Source organism: Felis catus, chromosome B1 (assembly GCF_018350175.1).
Source record: "Felis catus isolate Fca126 chromosome B1, F.catus_Fca126_mat1.0, whole genome shotgun sequence".
NCBI lineage: Eukaryota > Metazoa > Chordata > Mammalia > Carnivora > Felidae > Felis > Felis catus.
The window spans coordinates 179,755,294-179,781,924 of record NC_058371.1 but is presented as its reverse complement, the minus strand read 5'-3'; the positions used below and the strand labels follow the sequence as shown (position 1 = coordinate 179,781,924).

The 26,631-nt window shown below is 35.3% G+C and overlaps 1 protein-coding gene across 9 annotated transcripts in view; it reads left to right on the top strand.

Annotated features, from left to right (window-relative positions):
- PCDH7 (protocadherin 7) overlaps positions 1–26,631 on the top strand; it is a 420,442-nt gene that overhangs the window by 175,034 nt on the left and 218,777 nt on the right. For 3 of the 9 annotated variants that reach the window (XM_023253217.2, XM_023253219.2, XM_023253222.2), the window contains one exon: positions 13,741–13,933. The exons of 1 other annotated variant lie outside the window; for it this stretch is intronic. In XM_023253217.2, coding sequence (XP_023108985.1) covers positions 13,741–13,933 — 193 coding nt within the window. Of the gene's footprint in view, positions 1–13,740; positions 13,958–26,631 lie in introns of all 9 variants that reach the window. 5 more of the 9 variants (XM_023253216.2, XM_023253218.2, XM_023253221.2 and 2 more) reach the window with 2 other exon arrangements.

Below are 26,631 nucleotides of genomic sequence, written 5' to 3'. Positions count from 1 at the left end.
AGATGGACTTGGATCTTGCTTGCATCTTTAAAATGGAGAGATTATCATTTAAATTTAGGTGCGCCTGGGTGGCTTGGTCGGTTAAGCGTCCGACTTGGGCTCAGGTCATGATCTCACGGTCCGTGAGTTCGAGCCCCGCGTCAGGCTCTGTGCTGACATCTCAGAGCCTGGAGCCTGTTTCAGATTCTGTGTCTCCCTCTTTCTCTGCCCCTCCCCTGTTCATGCTCTGTCTCTCTCTGTCTCAAAAATAAATAAACGTTAAAAAAAAATAAATTTATAAAACACGAATGGTGGCTCAGAAGAATTAAGTCAGTGGCCCAAAGTTGTTCAACTTGGAGTTGAAATCAGGAAAAGAAATTGTGGTATTCTGCTTTAAGAGTCTGTGGGCTTCCCCAAATATGATATCCAATTAGTTATCCAACAAGAGAGGACCAAAATATAAATTTGAAGTGTTTTTTCCTCAATTGTATAAGTGGACAGAGATGTAGTCTGCTTCCTTTTTTTATTTTTTTCCTGTGTATTGGTGTTTTCACTGTATTAAAAGAATAATAAATGTGAAAATAGGGTTATAAAGATGATTTTAACATTTTTACGCTTGCTGAACACTTTCAACATAAAATATGTAACATAGTGTATTTGAGTGTTTTATAAAATAAGTATAATTATTGGAATGACATGCTGGTGCATTTGGGTGGCTCAGTTGGTTAAATGTCTGATTTTGGCTCAGGTCATGATCTCCCAGTTCGTGAGTTTGAGCCCTGCACTGGGTTCTGCACAGACAATGCAGAGCCTGCTTGGGATTCTCTTTCTCTCCTTTTCTCTCTCTCTCCCCCTCTCCCACTTGCATCCCACCCCCACCTCTTTCTCGCTGTTTCTAAATAAATAAACTTAAAAAAAAAAACAGAATGGAAGAGCTCCTGGGTGGCTCCATCGGTTAAGCCTCCGACTTTGGCTCTGGTTATGATGTCGCAGTTTGTGAGTTTGAGCCCTGCTTCGGGCTCTGTGCTGGCAGCTCAGAGCCCAGAGCCCACTTTGGATTCTGTGTCTCCCTTTCTCTCTGCTCCTCCCCTGCTCACACCCTCTCTCTCTCCTTCGAAAGTAAATAAACATTCAAAAAAAAAAAAAATAGAAAGGCATGCTAATTCTCAATATCCTATAGGTAGGGTGATCTAGGAACCCAACACTAATCTGCATTTGACTGATGATTCTAACCCCTTTCATAAATGTGAAACCAAAGCCCAAATGCTTTGCTTCTATTTCCTCCCCACTACACCTCAGGTTCATGGTTCACCCTCTAAGTTTCCTATTTTGGGCTATGACAAATTACCTAAAATTTAGTGGCTTAAAACTATGCTAATTTGTCATATAGTTTTTGAGGTCAGAAATCGAAAATAGGTCCCTCTGGGACAAAAATAAGGGTGTTGGTGGGTAGTGTTTATTCTGGAGGCCCTAGAAGAAAATCTGTTCCCTTCTCAGCCTTTAATAGCTTCTAGAGGCCACCTGTATGACCTGGCCTGTGCCCCTTTCTTCTCTGTTCCAAGCTATCAAGGGTGAGGACAGTTCTCACATTGCATCGTTCTGATCTCTTTTTCTGCCTTTCCTATTTTTAAAAAATCCTTGAGATTACATCAGACCCACCCAGGTAGTCCAATATAGTCTCCCTGTCTTAAGGTCAGTTGATTAGCAACCTTAATTCTATCTAAAAATAAATCCCCTTTTGCACGTCAGGTTGCCTCTTCACAGTTTCCAGGGATTCGAGAATGTGGACATCATCAGGGTCCATTTTTCTGTCTACCAACACCCATATCCACTGATTCTTTTGCAGTCATTTGACTTGCACTGAGAGATGAAAATTAGCATATGGGCTTTGAATACATTTTTTCCTTGGACGTTTTATGGACACTGGTAGCCTGTCTTTTGAACGAAGTGCAGGTAAGTGAGATAAAACAATTAAGCTGGCAGGAATGGCAGAGAAAATGAGTTCACCAGGGTAGCAGAAGGTTCACCTGTGTAGAGGCTGTTCTGGCTCAAGAATGAGGTTTCAACTGAGTTTAATAATTAAACGTTTAAGTAACACTTCAGAGCCTTACTCCGTGTGTCTCTCTTGATTCCTGTTAGACATTGTAATCCATCCAGACCAAGGGATGCTATTTAAGGGCACAAAACTTCATTCCATAGGATGGGAAAAGTAAATGTTTTTAAATGTATATAGTCTCCTAAACAGATTGACCAGGTGCAGTTTGGATGAAGTGTCTAAGATGGAAAAGGAAAAAGGAGACGAAAATTCCGGAGCATCTGTTTGAGTGCATCTTAAAATGAACATTTCATTTTCATTCACTTCAGTACGGGAGAACTGAGTCGGGCGCTCGTGAGGCAGGCTTCTATCTGTGCGCCTAAGCTTCTATGTATTTTAGGAGGTAGCTTCTGAAAGGCTATTTTTCATCTTTGTTATTGTTGCCTATTTGTTCATTTATGTTTTAGTAACTGGAAACCTGAGCAGTTTTCCTGCGGTTCCACTTGGTTCTTCAGCATTGCTCCCTTGAACTGCTACAGACTAACTCCAACTGCGTAGCATAAGACATAGGTTTATCGACTTCATTCAGCTGCTTCTGGAACCCCATGGGTGTGTAGAGTAGTCATGCAAAGCAACCGAGCGGCATGTGAACTGAGCTTTTGATGCTTATCACAATAGCAAAAGAAAGGAAAACGAAAAAGGAAAAGAAACCTCTGCTTGCATTCTGAGTGCTTTTGCGTGATTAATCTACACGTGCCCAACTGAGCCTAATGGCTGGATTTGCAGTATGTAGATTTTTCAGCACAGTGGTGGGCACAAAGCAAGTGCTTAGTAAGTCTTTGTTGCGTTGAATGTCTTTGTGAAGACAGTATTTTTCTCATTAGTTGCTTGTCAATATTCTCTTTTTCTAAGTAGGACTTCCCCCCTCCTGCCTTCCTGCTTCTCTGTGAGTGTAAACATAGAAACTTACAAGGGACTGTGCCGAGTTTCAAATAAAGTAGGAAGTAGGAGGTGCAACCCAAGCGTGGCCCAGGATGCTTTCACCATTCTGTTCCATACCAACCTTGCCAACCTCTGCTATTTGACTCACACCTTTGAGAAATGAGTGAGATGTCATAGTTTTCAGCGCACAGTAGGAACTCAGCATTTTCATGTGGTTCAGTGAAAAGGGAATCACAAAAGAGGTGGTTTCAGAGGATAGGTAAGATTTTAGGCAAACATATTCCAAGGAGCTGACATTTCAGATGAATGTCTTTACCTTTTCATGAAAAGTGGTAAGCCTGAAGGAACCTTCCCATTTTTGTAACTTTTCAGTAAGATAATTGACTAAGATGTTGGATTATTATGCATATTTTTGTTCATGATCTTGATTTGGTGAGTAAATGCGTTCCAAGATGAATTAGTATTTGCAGGCAGTGTTCTAAGGAATTTCTTAATGGGTGAGCAAAGTCTACTTTACAATCGCTGATTTCAGCCATTGATTCCCTAATCCAACACACCCAGCTTCTACAGTTTCAGAGAATTAAGAAATGGGAAAAGATATTAAATATCTTCTGCTATAACTTCTTCATTTTATTTTTTTATTTTTTTTTAATTTTTTTCCACGTTTTTATTTATTTTTGGGACAGAGAGAGACAGAGCATGAACGGGGGAGGGGCAGAGAGAGAGGGAGACACAGAATCGGAAACAGGCTTCAGGCTCTGAGCCATCAGCCCAGAGCCCGACGCGGGGCTCGAACTCACGGACCGCGAGATTGTGACCTGGCTGAAGTCGGACGCTTAACCGACTGCGCCACCCAGGCGCCCCAATAACTTCTTCATTTTAAAGTCAAACATACTAAAGTTGAAAGATTAGTCTTTTCCCCATATTTCACACTTAATACCAGAGCCAGTACTTAAATCCAGTTCTTCTGATTCCCCAGGTACGATTTATTTCCAGGGGCGCCTGGGTGGCTTAGTCGGTTAAACGTCTGACTTTGGCTCAGGTCATGATCTCATGGTCTGTGGGTTCAAGCCCTGCGTCGGGCTCTGTACTGACAGCTCAGAGCCTAGAGCCTGCTTCAGATTCTGTGTCTCCCTCTCTGTCTCTGCCTCTCCCCTGCTGTCTCTCCGTCTCTCTCAAAAATAAATAAACATTAAAAAATTTAAAAAAAAGGGTTATTTCCAAAAAGGACAAGAAATATCGAAACATGTCAATAAATGCCAATTGAATATAAACTATTTTCAAGGTATGATAGTTGAAACAGAGGTATAATGGATAAACATTGCTTATGAGGATTTTACACACTACTTGAAAAGTTCATGATAATGTTTAAAAATGTCAATACAACAGAAAAGTTGTACTTTTTCATTTAATTTTTTACATTTTTATATGGTTGAAAAAATTTAAAAATAGCACTTCACAGAATGTGGAAATTATATGAAATTCAAATTTCTATTTCCATAAATAAAGTATCATTGGAACATGGCCATACGCATTCATTTATGTATGTTCAGTGGCTCTTTTTGCACAACAACAGCAGCATTGAGTGGTGGGGGCAGAGACCTGTGACCTGCAAAGCCTAAAATATTTACTTTCTGTCTCTTAACAGAAAAAGTTTGCTAATCCTGGACCAGGTGTCTATAGACAGTAAATAGAGCAAAAGATAGATCAAACAATCGTGTCCACAGTGTAGAGGACCCACAATTTGTGTTTGAGAGCATAATACCTATTTTAAAAGTTTTAGAAAAAAAAAGTTTGCATTCATTTGCTAAGAATTTTAGGCTTTGGCTATTCTGTTTCCTGCCATTTTTCATGAGGGGGTGGGAAATAGGAGATCCATTTGTATTTTTAGACTAGGGTAGTTCTTGAGTAAATACTGAAATTCACTAACTTTTTTTTCTCATTTGCAAAATCAGAATATAATATGATCCAGGTAAGGATGAAACGAGGAGAAGTGATAGCAGGAGTGAAATAAATAGTACCTTTACAGTACGTAGCGGCCACTATTTTAATATTGATATCACTGTTCCTTTGCAATATTAGGTAGTTTATTATCTACTGGACTAAGAGTTATAAAGTATCATCTGCATCCTCAACCTGTGTAGGACAAACATAAACAATAATGTCAAATATGTAATTACATGCAAGTCAAAAGAAATAAATACAGTTATTTTATTTCTTCCCCAATGAGCATTTTAATTAACTAGTCCAAATGTTTCAACATGTTGCTTTTTAATATCCTTTCATCTGCTATTGACTTGAAAGAAAGAAAAAACTGTTTGAAGTATGGAAAAATACTGAGATGTGAGCCAGAGAAGATGCCCCTAAAAAGTTTAAAAGACCTGGTTAAAGTTCGTTTGAAGGTCCTGCCAGACGTATTCCATTTAAGGCACAATGGAATCCTAGATATGTTTGTGCGGTAACCATTGACGTCAGTTGAAAATGTTTGCAGATTAATCAAGTACCTGTGCCGTTGCAAGAAAGATCTCTCAGACTTAGCTAGATCCTCTTTAAAAATAAAATGTAGTGTTCCTTATGAATGCTGCGATGTTCTGCTCCATGCCTGTTTCAATGCTTTATGACTGACAAAGAGAGTCATTAGAAGTCTGTTTGATGGACGTAACTAAGTGAATTGGAAAAAATAAAAAAGCCTTTTCAGCCCATTCAGAAATAATTGATATGACTAAGACAGCTGTATGTGAGTTCCAGATAAGGAGACAATTTATGAAAAACTATTGAAGCTAAAAAGGAAGGTGCAGATTTAAAGTCCTCAATAAAGTTGTCTGCAAGACGCAGAGCAGTATTCAATAAGGAAAGAGATTTACCCTGAAGTTCTTTCCGCGGCATCCTTAGGGTCTTATCCTCTTGCAAACGAAATCCCCATAAACATGGAGTCACTAGGTTGTAAGATGTGGACTTCGAGGGGGACAGTTCCTGCTCTCTTCGCCGAGGTTATGTTTTCTCTTTACTGCAAGTAGTGTGCACAGCAGGATATTTCTGAAGTTCACCTCAATTGTTTACCATTTTCTAAATCGGCCACTGTCCTATCAAAGAAAACAAGTTTTTACTGTGGAGGCTGTCACTCAGAAGATTTTGCTAATGCAGGAAGAAGGCAAATACCTTTGAGAATGTCTGATTATGGGCCATAAAATGTGCTTTGATTCTATGATAGTCACTTTTTAAATCAATTAACAATGAAGAATGAATAATAAATATCCATCTACTTGTGAATATGTATGTGGTCTCTATTGCTTTTCTTGGGAACTGTCAGTGGACTTCATGATTTTTTTAATGGGTAGCCCCTCGTAATGTCACATATATTTGGCAATTATTGAATTCTGAAAACAAAATAGCATATTCGTTTCAAAGTTAATTTTCTCAATGTTTCAAGTTATAAATGCTACATGTTATTATGCCAGTGCTTTCAAAAAGGGAGTGGTTTTATGAGTCTCTAAAATTTAAAAAAAAATTAATGAATCTGCAAGATGAAATAGAAATTGTGGTAGTTATCATACCTTTAGTAAAACTTGACATCAGCTTTCTAGACAGTAAAAACAAAACAAAACAAAACTTTAAAAATTTTTTTCAATGTTTATTTATTTTTAAGAAAGAGAGAGGAGATAGAACATGAACAGAGGAGGGACACAGAGAGAGGGAGACACAGAATCTGAAGCAGGCTCCGGGCTCTGAGCTGTCAGCACAGAGCCCGACGTGGGGCTCGAACTCACTAGCTGTGAGACCATGACCTGAGCCGAAGTCGGACACTTAACTGACTGAGCCACCCAGGTGTCCCAAAACAAAACTTTTTTTTAAGAAAATTCCTTCAATCATCTTATGAATGTGAAATGTATTGACTTGACCTCCTTTGAACCTTCTGAAGAAGAGTAGGGTGATATCTGGTCCCAGCTCATATTTGAAGTAGAAATTCTGGTAACATCTCATGTGACCTGTAAACCTGTTATATTGCCTAGATTTAGGTTTACTGTTTGGCAATTTGCATTACCAGTTATAGAGATGCAATTTTAGAGAAAAATAATGAATCAAATGTTCATCACATTTTCCCTTCATGAATGCTTTATGCCCATTGCCATAATGTCATTAGAATGCAAGCTTTATTTCTGTAATCAAGATATAGTCTAGGGGCTCCTGGGTGGCTCATGGTTCAACTTCTGACTCTTGATTGGGGCTCAGATCATGCTCTCATGGCTGTGAGATCGAGCCCTGCATTGGGCTCTGTGCTGGGTGTGGATCCTGCTTGGGATTCTCTCTCTTTTTCTGCCCTACCCTTCTTAAATTCCCTTCCTCTCAAAAAAAAAAAAAAAAAGGAAAAAAAGATAAAGATAAAGATAAAAATATAGTCTAACTCCTTTCCTCATCAAGCAGGTTATATTTCTCCTAATCCCAAGTTTACTGATATATCAGTTTTAACATCTGTTCACATTTTCTAGAAAAAAAGAGTATCAAAAATATTAAAGAGCAAATGCATTTATTGAATACGTTACATTGTGTACCCCACAGCACCGAATTTAAATCCTTATTTTCTGTGTTTGTCCTTTCCAGTCTGTGAAATTAGTCTTATAGGGAAATGTTTACTGCATTCATACACCTCTTACCCAAGGACTCATGAGCATTTCCAAAAAAACAGGGGAGGGAAGAAAAAGGCAACCACCTTGGGCTCCCCACAGCCTGCATATAGAAGGTAGAAGACCTCTCCATTACATTTCTGCCCATTTCCCATTGGACCTCTAGATTTTCAGAAAATGAAGTGAATAAAATTATATAAAGAATGGAGAATGCTTCTTCTAAGTCTTTAGGACTTTAAATCAATGCCAGCTCTGATGCATTTCCATCAACTGGGGCCTGGGATAAGGAGGAAGATACCTCTAATGCCTTAGGGATTGCATGTTATCTGGAGTTACCTTTGAATATATTTGCAACAACCTCTAAAAAATCTGAAAAGTCCCTGTAGTAGGATGTGTCTTCCAGTGAAATTCTCCTCTGTGTCATAATTGGAGGAACAATTAGTTGATAAATGACATTCCAAAAGAAGTGACCGCAGAGACATTCATGCCCAATAGATGATTAGATTCAAACACCTTTTGAAAAAATGGCACCCTTGTATGCACATATTTATTTTATGAGCAGCTTGCATTTGAACAATAAAAGCACCACATTAACAGGAGAATTAGATTTGAAATTTCATATGAATTTTTAAAATTCTATTTAGAAACTTTGTGGATTACTGAACAAGTTCTATATCAAAACAACAACAACAACAACAGCAAAACAATACAAAAAAACCGAACAGACAAGAAAAGGAAAAAAGCAAAAACCTAAAATGTAATAAAAGATATCACTCTAGTTATATAGCTTTGGCCTCAGCTATGATACCATTTATAGTTCCCTCTTTGAGGGAGCTTCAGGTTTTTATTTTGTAAACCATCTGATTATTTCTCAGAGAATTTAAGTTAGTAAGGGGCAGGTATCGTCTCCATTTTAGACCCTGAGCCTAAGGCAAAAGAACCAAAAGGTCAGCTAACTTGATTGAGGTCAATAGTGAAACTATAGAGGTGTTTGGAATAAAATCCTTTCCTTTTTCTGTTATTTCCAATATAACATTTTTTTTCTCATTACTCACACGCATACCATGCATTCTATTACTCAACATGTTTTACTGTTTACCTTGCCTTTGTAATTTTATTTTTAATTTCTTTTTTTTAATTCCTAATTTACTTATTTCTCTGATTTCATTCATTCCTATTGTACCTTATGTTATGGGTTTTTAGCTGTGCCTTCAAACATTGACCTTAAAGCAAATGTTTTCAGAAAAAATGAAGAAAGATAGAACTGTGCATAAATAAACAAAACTCTTTGCACAAACCTTTTTCTTTTAACTGTAATCCTCTTATGTCCTATTTTGAAAATTAATAGTCTATCCCCACTTTCTCAATTTCTCCTTAGAAGTCTCAACCTACAAACCCTTCCTTTGCAATGCCTGCCCTAAATCCTAAGCAAGTTTCATGGCATATTTTTGTATCTCCATTTCATTGGAAACCTAATTATATTATACTTGATCTGTTTTTATATACACACCTATACGATTTTGAGGTTTTTTTTTTAATTTGTAAAAGCAATGTTGGGACATCCTTGAAACCCTGAGAGATAATGAATATAAAGCAAATGTACGTATAGTGAAATAATGAGTAAATCCAAGCATCCAGACATTCTAACGCCTTGCTGCCCATTGCCATTGGTGTTTTTTTCATAGTTCACTTTTTCTTGGCATAATTCTCTGCCGCCAACATTTCTTCTTCCTACTCCTTTGCATGAAATGGTCTAAACACATCTTAAATCTCACTTATTCAATTAGAGCATTCATTTGCCTTCATAAAATCTTCGATTACCACTCCCTCTTGTGTGTAATTGTCGTGCATTTTCCACTCAAAGTTTTTGGAATGCTTTTATTGAAGACCCTTTTCTTGCATTACTTATTTAATTTTTGAACACATCTTGACAATTTCAAAATGCTAGAAGGCTGACAGTTTTTTCTCCTCTTCTTGTGCTTTTTCCTGTTTTAGAAAGACCAGCTTGTCTTTGCAAGACAAGAAATCATTTACCACTCTGGACAGAATAATACAAAGCTCAGACACTTCAGGTCACCAGATGTCTTCATGTCCATACTTTTGTATCCCAAGATGAAGCCATGGTTCTACTCAATCTCCAGAGAAACTTTATCAAGGAATACTTAAAGGACCACCTGGCTTCCTGGGCAGTTTGTCTTTTTGACTGCTTTCAGTTGCAGGGTTTCTCCTTCCTCTCTGTGCCTCTTCATTACCCAAAGGGACTTTATAAATTACTGATATCCATTCACACTCTGAACACTGATTCATTGAGTTTAAGTTGAAGCCCTGTACTGGTTTGGTGCTTTTTGACAAGTTCTCTGGGCCATTCTAAGGCACGGCTAGGTTCAAGAATCCCCATGTAAACCACGCTACTCCAGAGTATCAATAATTAACTAAGTGATAGTTTTATATATATATATAATATATATTATATATATAATATATATACACATATACATATATGTATACATATGTATATATATGTACATATATATATATAATGCAAATTCATTCTCTGTGTCATGCCACACAGTCAATACAGTGCTTTCCATTTTTTATTGAGTCGGCATTTCGAGAATCTATAAAAAATGTGATTTCTTTTTCTTAGCTTCTGCTGTAAAACCTATCTTCTCAATAGACCCAAACTGGTGATGAATGATGGTATGTAAATACTTGTCTATCTGCCCATTTATTTGTCTCTCTATCTCTATCTTGTATCTATCTATCTATCTATCTATCTACTATTTATCTATCATCTATCCATCTAATCTGTGTGTCTGATTTACCATTGGAACAAAACCTTAACCCTTGAATTAATGGGTTTTCCTTCAGAATTTAGGATTCTGCACTAATTTGTTCACATAGCCAACTTAAATACTTTGCCAGAAGAATTCTGTTTTCAAAAAACTATCAAAATAGACCTTGAAATAGTAATGTAATACTGATATTGTTGGTATTGCTGAATTGTAATGGAATATTTTAAAATGTGGTTAAAAATGACGGATGGGGGGGCGCGCCTGGGTGGCTCAGTCGGTTAAGCGTCCAACTTAGGCTCAGGTCATAATCTCATGGTCTGTGATTATGAGCCCTGCATCAGGCTCTGTGCTGACAGCTCGGAGCTTTGGATTCTGTGTCTCCCTCTGCCTCTGCCCCTCCTCCGCTCATGCTCTGTCTCTCTCAAAAATAAATAAGCATTAAAAAAATGATGGATGGGATTTTTCATGATTCATTGTATGATACTCTCTATTTTGGATTTTTATTGTCAGTTATTTTGTTTCATCCATTAGGTGTTATTTATTTATTTATTTTTTAGTTTTTCTACACATACAAAAAGCATTCATGAATCTAGACTTTTTTATTATATAAATAGATCTTAGTTTTTAAATTTAAAAAAGCTTTCTTTTCATCATTAAATTTAATATGTAACCTAAAATAATTCATGGAAATTAAAATAGTCACAGAAAATACACAGATTCATAGAAGCTGTTATACTGTACATGATAGAAAAATAATTATCTTATTTTTGACATTTTTTGTTACAAACATAACCAATCACCCATGTGCTGTCCTACTACTACTTTGGTGGAACCAGCATTTAATTACAGATTCTGAGTTTACTCCCATCAGGTAAACATCACCGTTTTTTCTATTTTTATATAGAGATGGAATAACATTTCTCATAATTTGTTATATACTTTCTTTTGTCAATTTATTAGTATGTATTAGTGTTTCTGTATTCATTTTGGTCTTTCTTCTTGGGTTAATGAAGACTGTTTCTAAAAGGTTTGAGAGGTACCTGGGTGGCTCAGTCAGTTGAGCATCCGACTTCGGCTCAGGTCATGATCTTGCCATCTGTGAGTTCCAGCCCCGCATCGGGCTCTGTGCTGACAGCTCAGAGCCTGGAGCCTGCCTCACATTCTGTGTCTCCCTCTCTCTCTCTGCCCCTCCTCCACTCATGCTCTGTCTCTCTCTCTCTCTGTCAAAAATAAATAAACATTAAAAATTTTTTTTAAAGATTTGAGAATCAAGAATAGCATTTGACAGTCCTTTCTGTGTGTGTGTGTGTGTGTGTGTGTGACCCATTGCTATGTCTTGAAGTGATATGTCTGAATGACCATTACTGTCCTTTTCTAAATTCAACATTGCCATTTAAAGCTTATTGTTCAATAGTATTTACTGAATATTTTCTTTGTGCAGAACAGTGTGGTTTTAGGAAACAGTGAGTGGCCTTATTTCTGAGGTGAGACTAAGGAAATTCAGATAATTTGCAGTCAACTGAGAGTGATAACTCGAAAAAAAAATAAAAAAAACTTTGTGCACATAAGATAAAGCCTGGTAAATACATATAGACTTCTATATTTACTTAAAATATAAGTTAAAACATCACAATTGTATTATTGTGAAGAAATAGAAGTATTATTAATGAAATAAGAGTAATGATTTTAGAGTTTATTGCCAGTAAATTTTGGGTCTCTCTCTCTCTCTCTCTCTATATATATATATATATACACATATATATACGTATGTATATATATTTATATGTATATATATGTATATATATGTGTATATATATATATGCTATTTGTACTAGAAGTATTTCATAATTGTTTTAAAAATACTGTAGTTCCAATTTGGTGAAACGTTATAAAGAAGAGAAATGTTTTCCCTTCCTAATAGGATTCAGCAGTTCTAAACATTTGATTTTGAATTAGAATGAAAGATAGGATTTTATTAAGACTGTCCTCTCCAAATGAGTACATGAAGGGCAAGGTACTGGGTTAGAAAAGCTAATAATGGACAATATTCCTGGCCAGTGTTCTGAGATAAAGTGAAGGGAAGATTTGTGGAAGCATGCATTCATCTCTAGTGAAACCACTTTATAAACTTGGGGGAAATACTGTAACTCTTCTTAGCTTTCCCTTGAATAACCTACATGGGTAGATTGGTCCAGTCATGACTCATGATTTGAACCATTCGTATTCAAGTTATAAAAGTGCAAAAAAAGGCTTTCGACCTTTCTCACTATTTTCTGGCAACATTATTATTTTTATACCTTGTATTAAAAAGCACCAGTCTGAGCTGTAAGTTTAAAAAATACATTTATGCCGTTTTCAAGCCACACACAAGTTTTTAATGGCTACAGCTATTGCCAAGAATAATCTCAGGGAGATATCACAGAACCTTTTTATATTGTTTTTCTTTTTTCCCTCAACTGTTATGTGCAGGATACTATCAATGCATGGCATTAGTTTGTTCCCTTAATGAACCTAATTTTTTCTTTTGTTTTGTAGTTACAATAATCTGTAAATTCTGTACATAGTAAATCTTCAGTGCAGCCAACTTTGGTGTCATAGTAACTTGTGGGATCCAACTGGATAAAAATTTACAACACTTTAAAATTACAATTTAAAGGCTGTGCGTGCGGTAACTACTTTTGAACAAACTATAAACGGTCATTGTAAGCACATACAATTAAGCTTGGGGGTTTATTTTCTGTTCCCTGGTTAAAGGGACTTTCATCTATTAGTTCAATGCTACCCTTACAATCTCAGGGTCAATAGGTAATATTTTTAATAAGAAGAAAAACAGGAATGTATTCCTATCTCCTAACAGTGTCCCTAAATTCCTATTTATTAGTTATCCCTTTAATAGTTTGAGTCAACTGCCAGAACACTCATTTTAAAACCATTGTATCATACAGACAGAGTTTTTAAAAATGAATGCCTACAATGATTATTTCAATGTGTATTGCCTTCCCAAATCAGTGACACTTGCGATAGAGTCTATTTGTGAAAAGCAAATTTGAAGTGAAGACTACAGAATAGAAGAAGGTTGAATACATGGTACTAACATAGAGTTAAATGTGTATTTTAGTGAAATTGCTGTTTTCTTATCTCTGTTGCAGAAAGGGAATTTTCAGGGTTTTTTTTTTTTTCCACAATGAAAATGAAATTCTAGGCACTGCCTCAGATAACACAGTTAACCAAATAGAGTTGAACATCTCTAACCATTTTGTATTGAATGAGTCGCCGGTAGTCCTTGATGTATGTCGTTTATGTGTTTTGTAATAAGATCGTTTACAATCTTACACTTTAGTGACATTCAGAATCTTTTCTTTTGCAGCCATTTCGTAGAGTGACGTTTTCTGTTGTGAGTCAGCCTCAGGACCCACATCAGGGGTCACTGCAGAGTTGCTATGACAGCGGGCTGGAGGAGTCAGAGACACCAAGCAGTAAGAGTTCATCAGGGCCAAGGCTGGGTGCCCTTCCACTCCCAGAGGACAGCTACGAAAGGACCACGCCGGATGGCAGTGTTGGTGAGGCAGAGCATATGGAAAATGGTAGGGGCAAACACAGCATCCACACACATAATCACGCTAGTGAGCCATAAGTAGACTCATGAGGCTCAGTCTAAATCTAAAACAAAATAGCTGACACTAAAACTATTGTACCTAAAAAAAAATAAATATTTGCTAAAGTCCAGAAATACCAAATAAAGGAACATAACTGTATAGATAAAATTCACCAAACTTGCACCATCATTTTCAAACAACCTGTCAGAAGTAAACACATTTACAAATAAATCAGACTACCTTCTATGAAAAAAGAAAAAAAAAAACTAAACTAAATTAACTCATAATACCTAAACGATAGAAACTGATAAAGGTCTTGTGTTATTGTTTTCTTCTATTCATTTTTGTCATGCAACTATTTCTTCAACTGCAATTGTCCAGCCTCAGTGAAAGGAAATGACAATAAACACACTTTGCTCAATTCTTTCTTTTCTGACGTATCCAGTAAAGCGTTTTGGAACCTCTCCTTTTGAGTGATAGCTGAAATGGAGTCAAACAAGAACAATGATATCTTATTCTCAAAAAATAGATTGTAAATACTATTAGAACTCCTTGTCATTTAATTATAAGGTTTTTTTTTTTCTTCTCATTTTTGTGCAAGGGAAAGAGAAGAAAGCAAATTTTAGGACTCCATATTCTTACCCTTTTGTGAGATGATTCTCATAATTACCACAATTGGCCTTCTCTACACTTTCTTTATGTTATAAAGTTAGACTGCAGATAGTTCTTATAAACTTTTCACATCTGTTTATGTTTCCCCCAAACGGGTGATTTATTTTTTGGATTTCAGGTTATAAGTAAATGTCTTAGGAATAGCTTTGTGTCAAATGATGGAACAGGAAAGTTCATACTAATTTTATGATTATTTCAAATGTAAAAAGAGATTTGGTTATATGTAAGTGAAGGAAGGGGGATCACACATTATATCTCTGGTGAACACTTGAAATGGATTTGCCTTTCACCATCCCATCCCCCAAGTGAAATAAGACATTCTAACTTTTGTTATACACTGGTTTCTTTAGTGATGGTATGCAAATAGAGCATATTAATTCAGGGAAATCTGATTTTTTTTTCTGGAAGTTTACCTATGAATATTAAAATCCAACCTTAGAGCATAATAGATGACAAGTGAGCCCAAGTGAAATTATGGCTAAACTAAATCATGTTAAATAATTAGTTTTCTACATTGTTATCTGGGTGAGAAGATATGATATCAGGATCTGTTGATGGATATCCCTCTTGATGAACAATCCAGAGTTATATGGCATTTGCCTTATGGCTATAAAGGCATGCTTATCTGTGTGTATGGGGGTGTATGATTATGTGGATGGGAGTTTGATGTGCTTTTTAAGAATTAACTATTTTTAGTATCATTTTAAATGACTACCAAATTTTGGTATAAATTACATTGCTGATGAATATATTTCTAAGGCAAATATGTTTGAAATGCTTTGCACAAAAGTAAAAATTAAGCTAAGATACTATAATAATATTACACATACACACACCTAAGAAGGAAGGAAGGATTGATTTATTTTAAGGACATTCCTATATCTGTGATTACCTTTTGATGTTATCATTTTATTTGTGTTTAAAAAAGTATTTATCTCATTCTCAGCAACCGTATGTATAAGGAAGTCTTTATTTTGGGATGTCAGCTATATTAACAGAAAGGATTTTGCATCATTGGCATTATAATCACATTTTAATGTTATTTTTCTGTTTTTTTGAGTTCAAGGGGATTCGACCTTTAAAATAAGAAAGAAATGATGAGTAAGAAACATAATTATATATGACAAACACATTATCAGTTACTTTTTAGGAAACATACATGTCATGGAAAACTTAACAGGTGAGCTTGTTAAGAAACTAGAAAATTTACTGACAAACATTTCCCACATAAGGTGTTTAGTTATTTTTTGTAACCATGTTTTTAGTCTTGTCATCAGCAAAGACCATCATAATAGAACTGATTTTTCTGATTTTGTATGTAACTGACACTTGAAATTCAGTTTTATGTAATCATTTGTCATCTGCCAGCCGTGATTCATGTTAGTCTTGATCTATAGGTAATGACAGAAGGAGATGTGATTCACTTTGGGTGATCCAAATGTAGCAGTTGGCATTTGAATAAGTTTTGTTGGGACCAAGTTTTCAGACTACTATCTAGTCATAAAGTACAATTGTATTGCTTGAATTCTGGTAATTTCATCTTCAATATTAATGGATCATTCTGACATAAATAGAATTGGAATTGAAACCTGTCAAGTATTCATTTGTCACCTTTAATTGGAATCCAGGTAATCTGCAACGTTTTGCTTGGTTAGGTTTTAATCAGGATTTGTATTGGATTTTCTATGAAAATACCATTTTGGATGCTGTCCTAGTTCCTAATTATTATTACCTCAAATGTTTTCTTTAATTTTAACCCATGTGAAATAATGTAGTTATAACTGATTTTTGGATTAACTTTCATTGTAAAGTTTGGAAGATAATTTTCCAGTGCAAAAACAACATTCCAATGTCACGACGTGACCTGGGTATACGCTAGAAAAGCTAATGATAAAAATAAGTTGTCACAGATGCTTTAGTAAGGAAATAACTAAAAGTAACTGAAATAACTAAAAGGAAAATTTAAGTAGATAAGTAGTGAAATGCACTTATGTTTTACAAAAGCTTTTATTTGCTTCCTATACTTTAGCATAATAAACACAATTTTATAAAGAGGGCTTGTGGATTAATAGGTTTTATAATAAGCTTTAGCCTACATTCCAACCCACCTTACTGTCAAATGATGAATGAGGTTTTATTCTTTTATTAGCTTAGGAAAAAGAATACACTGTAAGAATAAACATAATTTCGTGAAACCTGAATCTAATAATTAGAATGAGTCCCACCATTTTAATAATTTCAGACCCAGGGTACTTATATCCATGGGTCTCTGGAAAGCGGTAATGGAAACGGTATCATTAAAAAGTATTTTAAGGATTGTTTATGAATTATACATTAATTTATGAAAAAGATCACTAAAATATTTTCTTTTCTCTTTATTATTATCGATAGTATGATTATTTCATGTTGATCTTTCGATAAGATTGGGGAAATTGGTTATTTATTATTTCAATAAAATCTTCCTAACGGGATAAGGTATTTTAGAATAGGGAGCTCATGATAGGAAGTTTAGTAATGATAAAATACTTGATAATGACATGTTAAAACAATTGGAAACCTACTGCAATAAATTCATAATTCAAGTGAAACCCAAATAGTAAGCTTAAAACCATCATCACATTAGGAGCATACATTGACTATGCAAGAACTTGCCCTTTTCTACATTAGGCAGTTGTCGTCAGACTTTCTCACAGAGTGGTATTTAACCTTCGCTTTAGCTCTATTGTCACTATTTATCTTGACTTTTGAATTAATGCCATAGTCATCTTATTCTTCCCAGTCGCCCCCCAGAATTACCTTTGCAAGTTAATTTGGCTTTGTTATATATCATGTAACCATATATAGTGTTCAACAATTCAAATATAAGAAATATTTGACCTCCAATCCAGTTTTGCCATTATGAATGGGTAGGTCACAAACTCCTTCTGGATCTGCTACTAATCATTTGTAAGGCAGTTAACAGAATTAACTCTAAAATCTTACTCAGATCCAACAATCTGTGATTTTTTTCTTACATCCCATTTTTCTTATATGTTTTACTTTCCAAGTCAGAAAAAGTACTTTGGGTCTCTTAGTGAGATGGCAAATGAATTTGAAAATTTGTGCTAATGTGAGCAGGGAAGAATTCAAGGGCCTTCCTTGCAACCTACAAAACGTGCATTTTAATAGTAGTAATGGATGTATGAGATAAAGAAGTCAAGTGAATGAAATTGTGTGATTTCTGACTAGGTGAGTAGAAACGTTGGTACCTAGCAGGTCAATGTGGGAGACAATTTTAGAGTCTCCCTCAAATCACACCATGCAAGAGCCATCTGTAGATTTGATCTGGCCCTGGGTGTAATGCCCTTCAAAACATTAATTGTAATTAAGTGATCTCACAATAGAATGAACACGTTTACTTTCTTGCTTGACAACGTACTTTGATCAGAGTAAGAATGAACAAAAGGTAGAAAATAGTATTTATTTTCCTCTAGGTAAACCTCCGAATAGTATAACATAGACGTGAATTAAAACTGGAAAATAGCAGTTGGTCTGTAAGGCAGATTTCAAAAACTTAAATAAAGTTAAAAAAAATTGACCACGCTAAATGCCCAATTAATTTTCTGCCACTTTATGTTCTCAGATTTTTAAAAGATCATTTTGATATTTATACACTAATATTTTTGAGCGTACCCCCACTTCCAAGCTCTCTTACATTTTCAGAATTATATGTTAGGCTTAATCATTGTTTCAGTCATTCCCCTCACTCCACATGTGTTCAATAGGGTTTAGAATACATTGTTTTTGATGGTTAGAACATGGTACAGTCCATCACAAAGCCATTTTGTATATGCTATGTGCTTGTCCTTTGATTTCAGAAATAAATGACAGTATATGTGAAATACCAATTGGAAATGAAGTACCATTTTTATATGAACAAGGATAATGAGGATGGAGACTAACCTCATAACTTGGTGTGAGATAAAGGGTTTTCTCTCTGTTTGTCTCCCATCTACCCAATTTCCAATTCACCTACCCAATGGGGGTCACTTTTCGGGTACCCCCATCGAGTCACTGTTGGTTTGTACTGTTTTCATTTAGACTGAATTAAACAACAAGTCAGTCTCCCATCTTTCCAAAGATGCCCAAATACTTGTTAATGGCAGGAGCGTAATCTCTCAAAACAAATGCCCCACCTATTTATTTATTTATTTTTTTTCCCTTCAGGAAGACACTCACATACCCTGGAAAGGATGCATTTCCATGGTTCTGTTTTTCAGTGTGGCACTCTTGTTGCCAGAGTTGGATTGCATTTTCTCCTTTTCTAGTCATCTGTGAAATGGCTTTGTGCCTCTCGAGTATCCCCAAGTCCACCATGCCCCCACTTTTGTAGGGCTTTACTCAGTTGTGCTTTTTCGTGGTGATTAGAGACAGCAAGTAATTACAGATGTTGTCTCCAATCAAGATGTGGGCTGCGGAAGTTTTCCAGTAAATGAGCAGCACAATCCAAAAGAATCCAAAGAAGATACTGTCCTAGACAAGAAGCAACGTTGTCTGTAGAATATAGTGGTTTAAAAAATGGGCTTTGCAACCAGATGACATCGGTTTGAATTCTGGTTTGTCCTCTTAGTAACAGTGCAGTTTTCTGACCTCTCTTAGCCCTGCTTCCTTCAATAGTAAATCATACTATTGTGGGAGAAACTAAATGAAGTAATAGCACCTAATAATTTATACTTAAATAATGGGTAGTGATAGTTTCACCATATGAACTGATGATAGAATTATTTACTATGATTCAAATAGTAACGGGAAGTAATTTTGATTATTGACTTTAGGCAGATTTTACATAACACAATAGCTTAATCATGAAAGCATCAGATATGTTTAAGTATATCAAGGATCTGAAATGAAAGGAAGGGAGGATTCTATCCTCTGGCATCAAATCAACCCCACTCTCTGTGCTCTTCACCTTTCAAGGTGGGGATAAGTCATCATTACTTCCTATATTCCTTTCTCACTTTTAAAATCTTTTTACATTTATGCTCAGGGTTCCTGTTGAATGCGTATTCTTCAGGTGTGTATTTCCCTTTGAACTGCTCTAAAATATTCACACTGACAGGGAAAACAAGCTGAAAAAAGTGACCAATTAGTATGCTTACCGAACTCTCAGCCCTTTCTTTTTTAATCTCAGTATTAATAATTAACACTGATAAAATGTGTGGCCATATTACCCTTTTTATTCTAATTTGGTCCTTTAAAACTAGATCACTCTATTGAGCCCTTATGACATTTGAGGACAGAATGAGCTCTCATCAAATCTCAAAGTGACTTTAGAGGTCAGTTAGTGTCTTTGTTGCCTTCAGACTCTCAAATCATTTGCTTATCTGAATTCCAGCACACTTGTTAGATAATGCATTCGACGTGTAGCTCCTTATTTAGTTAGGGTATTATCTCCATATTTTTTGCATCCTTTTTTTGCAGATAGACTTTTCTGATTTTTCTCTAGAGTTATGTATAAAAAAATTGATGTTGCTGACATATGACAACACTCTTAAGCATCTTTTATGTGTCAAAGAAATGGTAGAATTTGTCTGTAAAGTGTAGTTAACCCTCAACCTCAGAAGTTAGTCCACTTATTGAGAAACTGTTTCACTTGAGTATTCTTCTTTGAGGATAAAACACACTCTGTTGTTATCTCTTCTATTGCAGCTATTTAAAAAAAATAATGTTTATTTATTTTTGACAGAGAAAGAGACAGAGTATGATCAGGGGAGGGTCAGAGAGAGAGGGAGACATGAAATCTGAAGCAGGCTTCAGGCTCCGAGCTGTCAGCACAGAGCCCGACGCGGGGTTCGAACTCACAGATCGAGAGATTATGACCTGACCCGAAGTCGGATGCTCAACCAACTGAGCCACCCAGGCGCCCCTATTTTTTTTTAATTTATGAAAAGCATTATCTTTTTAAGTAAAGCAAAGTGGAATATTATCCCTGTCTCCTGTTTAATGAGGTAATTATATACTGACAAATCTGTGGTTATTCGTTTGATTCAACAAATGTGTTGAAAATAAAATATGACCAAGGTTTTCTGAGGAAGTTGAAGTGAATGAGAAAGAATCTCTGACTTCATGGTACAAGTCCTTATGTTGGGGCGATACAAACTTGATTTCAATAACTTCACTATAACGTGAGAGGAGGAAACTCATTAGAGGAGTTCAGAGCAGTGAAGTACAGAGAAGGGAGAGGAAAAATTTACAGATGAAATGATTTCAAATGCACTTATTGGAATTTTTGCATTATAAATAACTTCTTGGGCTGGGAGAAGGCCTTCAAATGTTATCTGCATCATACCCTCTATTTCTCCCTACCCATTTCTACATCACTTAAAAACAATTATTAAATTGGCCTGGAGGCTTCATGTGAAGCCAAAAAAGTCAAATTATTTGTTTAATTTTTCTAATCAAATTATTGTTTTTTTCCCTTTCTTTATCTTCCTTTTGTTCTTGTTGCTAAACGTAATTACTTAGAAAACTCTAGAATTTATCTGGGGTGAAATTGGCAGAAGAATTTATCTGGGATGAAATTGGCAGAACACTAAATCCAGGTCTAAACTACAAAACAGATTAAATTTATGTCTGTTCTCGCTCCACTTATAAATATGGATAATTAATAATAAAATGTGTGCTTTATATAAAGTTCTTTCAATCTTAATAAGGGCCTGTAAATAATTTTTTGAAGTTATTGTCTTTTCAGAAGACCAATTATATTACTCAAGTAGATGATTAGATTAAAGATTGGATTAGATTAGTTGTATTTTTTAAAAACTAATGCATTCCTTGTGCTGTGGATGCAAATTGTTTTTGTGATTGCTATCTTAAGTTTCAAGCTAAGTTCATGGAGGTTAGTCTTTATGTCATATTCCCTTTCAATCTGAAATATGGACAAAAGGTTGCCTTGTTTCTAAATCTTATTTCGGATACATTTTTACTTAAATGCAGGTTGATTTTTTTTTGACATGAGTCTCATCATTTTGCATGCCTTCTCATTACTGTCCAAAAAGGAGAATTATAAGTTTATTACAAAATGAGGATATGTTTTAAACACATGCAAATTTAAATGCTTCCTTTAAATAGATTTTCAACCGCCAAAATATGATAATCTCAAAACCCACTAATTTTTGAAACTGTATGCTCAAATGAAACTATGATGAGTGTTATATAGTGTTTTGGTAATAAAAGATAGTAGAGCAGCGTCCTGCTGCTTAAAAACTGTCGACTCATTCATTTCTGTTGCAAAATAAATCTTTTACAATTTTATTTCCACTCTGAAATGCTCATCATCTACATTGATGAAGTCACCAGGGGACCCACATGTGGTCTGAGAAGTGGTATGCTTCTCTGAGGTTGCATTCCTATCAGCCATAGTGCCTAGACTGAATTATGCCCATTGTTTTTATTCAGTATGAGGCTGCATTTCACCAACTCAGCAATTGTAGCAAAAGGTCATAGCAGTCATAGCTGAAAATTTTATACAATGAACATGGAATTTAGGATTTTAAGAGAATTCATCGAGCTCAATAATCATTTCTTGAGCATTTACTCTGTCCCCATTCCCATGAGGGATCCAAAGGTGAATAAGACATGCTCTCTAACTTCTAATCATTTGCATATTGTGATGGAGAATGGCATGTACCAACTTAGATGATTAAAAATAAAGTCGTGAGAGGCTCTATGCAGATTTTAAAATGCATGCTACCCAAACCATAGGATGATATGAGTTAGGGATATGAAAACCCACAGCCAAGCTTTGAAGGATAGGTAAGTAGAGATTTGATAAGTAGAAATATGAGCAAAGTTATAAAGAATAGTGAGTGATGCCAAGGAGACCAATCTGAGAGGGTGGCAAAACTGGGGTGCTACTTTGCCAAACGGGCAAAAATGCGAAGAATAGCCCATTTCCAGGAGAATTAATCTGATTAAGACATGTGAACTTTAAAGTACCTTTGCAAAATTCAGACAATATCTAGAAGACCATCAGAAATGTACATCTGAAATTAGGGAGTATACACAGATAGAAATATAGCCTTAGGAGTTAGTATCACCCTGGTGATTATGAAATCTTGGGAATAGTGAGACCATCTCTTAAACATTTGACACTGGGAAGAGATGATACCCAACATGGAATCTGAAAAACATGATGAAATATAAAAAAGTAATGGAGAAGTAGGTTTCAGTGAAGGTTCCTGAGAATGATATTTTTTAAAAGCAAAAACAAAATATGGCAGGCTGAGGGGATATTTAGAATTAGGACAGTAGTGGTTATCAAATGTCCAGTGTTGCAGAGATGAAGGAAGTAGACACGTGATCATGCAGACCTTGATAATGAAAGGAACTAGTAAACCCAACTGAGAGACATACTGTTCTCTACATTCTTCTCTTCTGCTGTGCTGTAAGCTGTTTGAGGACAGGGCCTTCACCTTGGCCTAGATATAACTGGAATAATCCTTATACACAGTTATCCAAAAAAATTGTTGAACTTAGTTGTATGGAATAAGGGCTCAATGTTTCTGATAGAGATTCAGCAGAAGTGAAACAACTAAGAGAACTGAAGACCAGGAAATGTAGTATAAAAATACACTTAAGAATTTCTTTTTAGGTCAAACTAGACAATTATAATGTCATTATCAAAGGTGGGGGCAGGGTTGCATCCCTTGACAGTAATCTTAATTAATTTTTTATCATCTTATGCTCCTATTGTTCAGAATTATTATTTATTTTTTATGAAATTTACTGAAAGTACTACAGAGTCTGAAATTTCTGTATAGTAGCTTCCATATTTCCTTGAGTAATATATTAGCTACTCTTTTAAATGAGTTTTGGCCTCTTTTATATTTTGCTTTATACTAGGCCATCATTTGTCCATCTCACTGGCTTGAAATTCAAATAGTGCCTGACTAATTGCATTTTTTGTGAGATCTAATAATTGATAACATTTTCCTGGTCATCATCAAAAATTTTATTTTGTGATTATGGGATTCCTGACACTATAAAAGTGCCATTAATTGTTGGTAATACTGTGCAAATAGATATGCTTCAAAACAGAAAATAATGAAAATACAATTTGGTTGAGAAATAAATTCAAGCAACATAGTACAAGGACTGTCCAAATTCAGTCTATTTTATATGTAAACAACACTACAGAAATGCATGTTAAAGATGCTTACCATAGCTAGTACACCATGCAAAGGAAGAAATGCCTCCAAATATATTATGTGCAAAGACTTACTAATAACGATTTTCCGGGCAGATGTCACTTTTGATGTTGTTTTTATCTAAGGAAGGTCAACCATCAATGTCACATAAATTTATTCTCCTTTCTCTGTGTTCATTGTTGCTTAGTAGGAATTGTGAATAGGGACTTTATTGATAAAACTTGTCTTCCAGCCCAAGGTAATCTAACCAATTGCTGCATAATAATTTCTAAATAAAAATGCCATTTCTATTTAATGACACATATGTCTACTTGGCTCATCAGAAATCTCTAGAAATATCAATTTGTAGCCTGGTATATGCATTCGCCGTTGTCCTGAAACTTTCAACAGATTGTATGAAAATGTAAGGTGTGCCAAGAGAAGGCTATCTGTCTGATTACCAGGTGGCCTCTAGGTGGTACCTGGAATTTTTTTCTTAATCTAAAAATCCAATTTTTATCAGTGCACATTTTACCAGTGCACAGAATTGTACAAAGTCAAGGCCAGTTCTCAACAATATCACAAGATCCTGATGTTGAACTTGAGCATTAGTTTATTAAATTTTGAGGAGCGTATCCTATTCAAGAAATTGGAAAATCCCTGCTTCCTCTTCAAGACAGTACCCTTTATCTCTAAAGAGACCCAAGGAAAATCGGCAACATTATCTCTTGAAAGATTGCCTGGTGACAAAGAGGGACTTTGTCATCCAGACCCACTGAGGCTAGATGACGTTTACTGAAACACATCCACCACTGAATGGATCATCTCCTGAAAAATAGATTGCATTGGCTCCCTAGATTCAGGGCATCTTTTAGTACTAGGTGCCAACCAAGATGCTGTGTCCTAACTTGTGTTTGTTGCTTTTGTTGTTTTCTTGCTTTCTGTTCTCTTTAAGGTCATCTCTTAAGGATTTTGCATATTCTTTCTTAAAATATGTAATATGTAAATGATTTTTTCAATATCAGCTTTAAGCATGCTTATATAACCAGACTTCTTTTCATTCCTTGCTTCTGGTCTATTCTATAAGGTGTCTTTGCATTACCTAAACATTTAACCAATTATTCATCAGAGCTATTGTTTACCTGCATAGTTACTAACAGTTCCTCTTGAGTGTGTGATATCTAACACTCACAACGGTGTATCAAAAATATCTTCTAGACATATACATAATTTTTTAAATTGTTGTTTCTATAGTCATAATTTCTTGGATGACTCCACCTAAAAAAATTCAATCTTCAAATATATAAATACTTGAGGAAATTAAGTTTTAAGACCCAATCCTTATTTTTTACCTTTACTTTGGTCAGGGCAATGTTAACCATACATCATCATCTTTAAATAGGTGATTGGAAGCAACATGTTCACACAGAACTGTATTTTATCAGAGTTCTTTGCCTTAAACTTCCTCCCCTTTATTCGGTGTGATCAATTGTGTTCAGCCTTCACTAGTTCTTTGAGAATTCAATTTTGAGAGGCACTTCTAGTTTCCCGGACAACATTGGTTCATCTCTTTCTTTCAGAATAATGAAGATCTAAAATCTAATTCCTGCCTATTTCAGCCCCAGACTGTTTTCATCCTCTTTCGTGAAATCAGACCCACATCTTTTTCTTTTGTAGCCCATGTCTGAGGATTACCTATGTCCTCAGGATCAAGTAGCTATTAAATTAGTTCTATCAATTGTCCATGGGTTTAGAGGTCCCCATGTGTGTTTTTCTTAAGTAACCACATTTTATTTCAGAGCACAAAGTATAGGACTTTTGACTTGATTACTTAGCCTTTGCTTTTTCTTTTTTTTTTTAAGTTTTTGAAAATACTAAAGGAAATACATTACTCTTCTTTACCCAAATGAAAAGTTCTGAATTTCTCTGACATTTCATTCCTGAAGGAGGATTAGAGGACTTTCCTACAGATTGACTCTGAGGTTTCATTTTTTTTATTATTTTATGCATTCTAATAACCTTACTTCTTTGCCTCTCCCAACTTCACCATTCCATGCACATTTTCTCCCTTGCAATACCTCATCTATAACATTCTGAGGATCAAATAATTCATTTTCTATACCAAAAGTCATTATATTTTGAGTCCTTTCAGACTATCAAGTTTCTATATTCCTTTTGGGATGGTTTTTAGAAGAGTCTGTCTGTCTTATAAATTTTCAAATTGAAAATTTCCTTCTTAAATCTAACTTAATTCTTCTGTGTAATAATTCAACACGTCAATGTTCTACCGTATATTTTGAGAGTAGAAGTTTGTGAGTTTGAGTCTTTGTTCAAGCTCCATTACATCTGCAGGGAAGGAACCTGGATCAATTCACATAATATCTCATTCACTTATAAAATGTGGGCAATAATTATAATAATTACTGTCCAGTCTTCCTCAAAGGTCATTGTTCTGAATACATATTTTTAGGTAGTTAGCATTTAATAAAATTATATCAAATTACTACTTTACTATCTTCACTAGTTACCTTTGCAGTTTTTTCTGCTTCTACAGCTTTTTTTTCACATGAAATCAAACTTGTAATGTTCATAATATTCAGTAAGTGTATGATTGTTTTCTTGCCTACAAAAAATGTTCACTGGCCTCACTTATATTTTGGCATAAAGATCAGTTGTTTCTTGGTTCCTTTGGAAATCAGTATTGGTTTTCAAGGTTAGAAGCACATGGCTCTCTATGTACTGTGAATAAGTGCCAGTATTTATAATATGATTCTGCAAAAACCATAGACAAAAAATATTAATAGTTTCAAATTTATTTTCTGC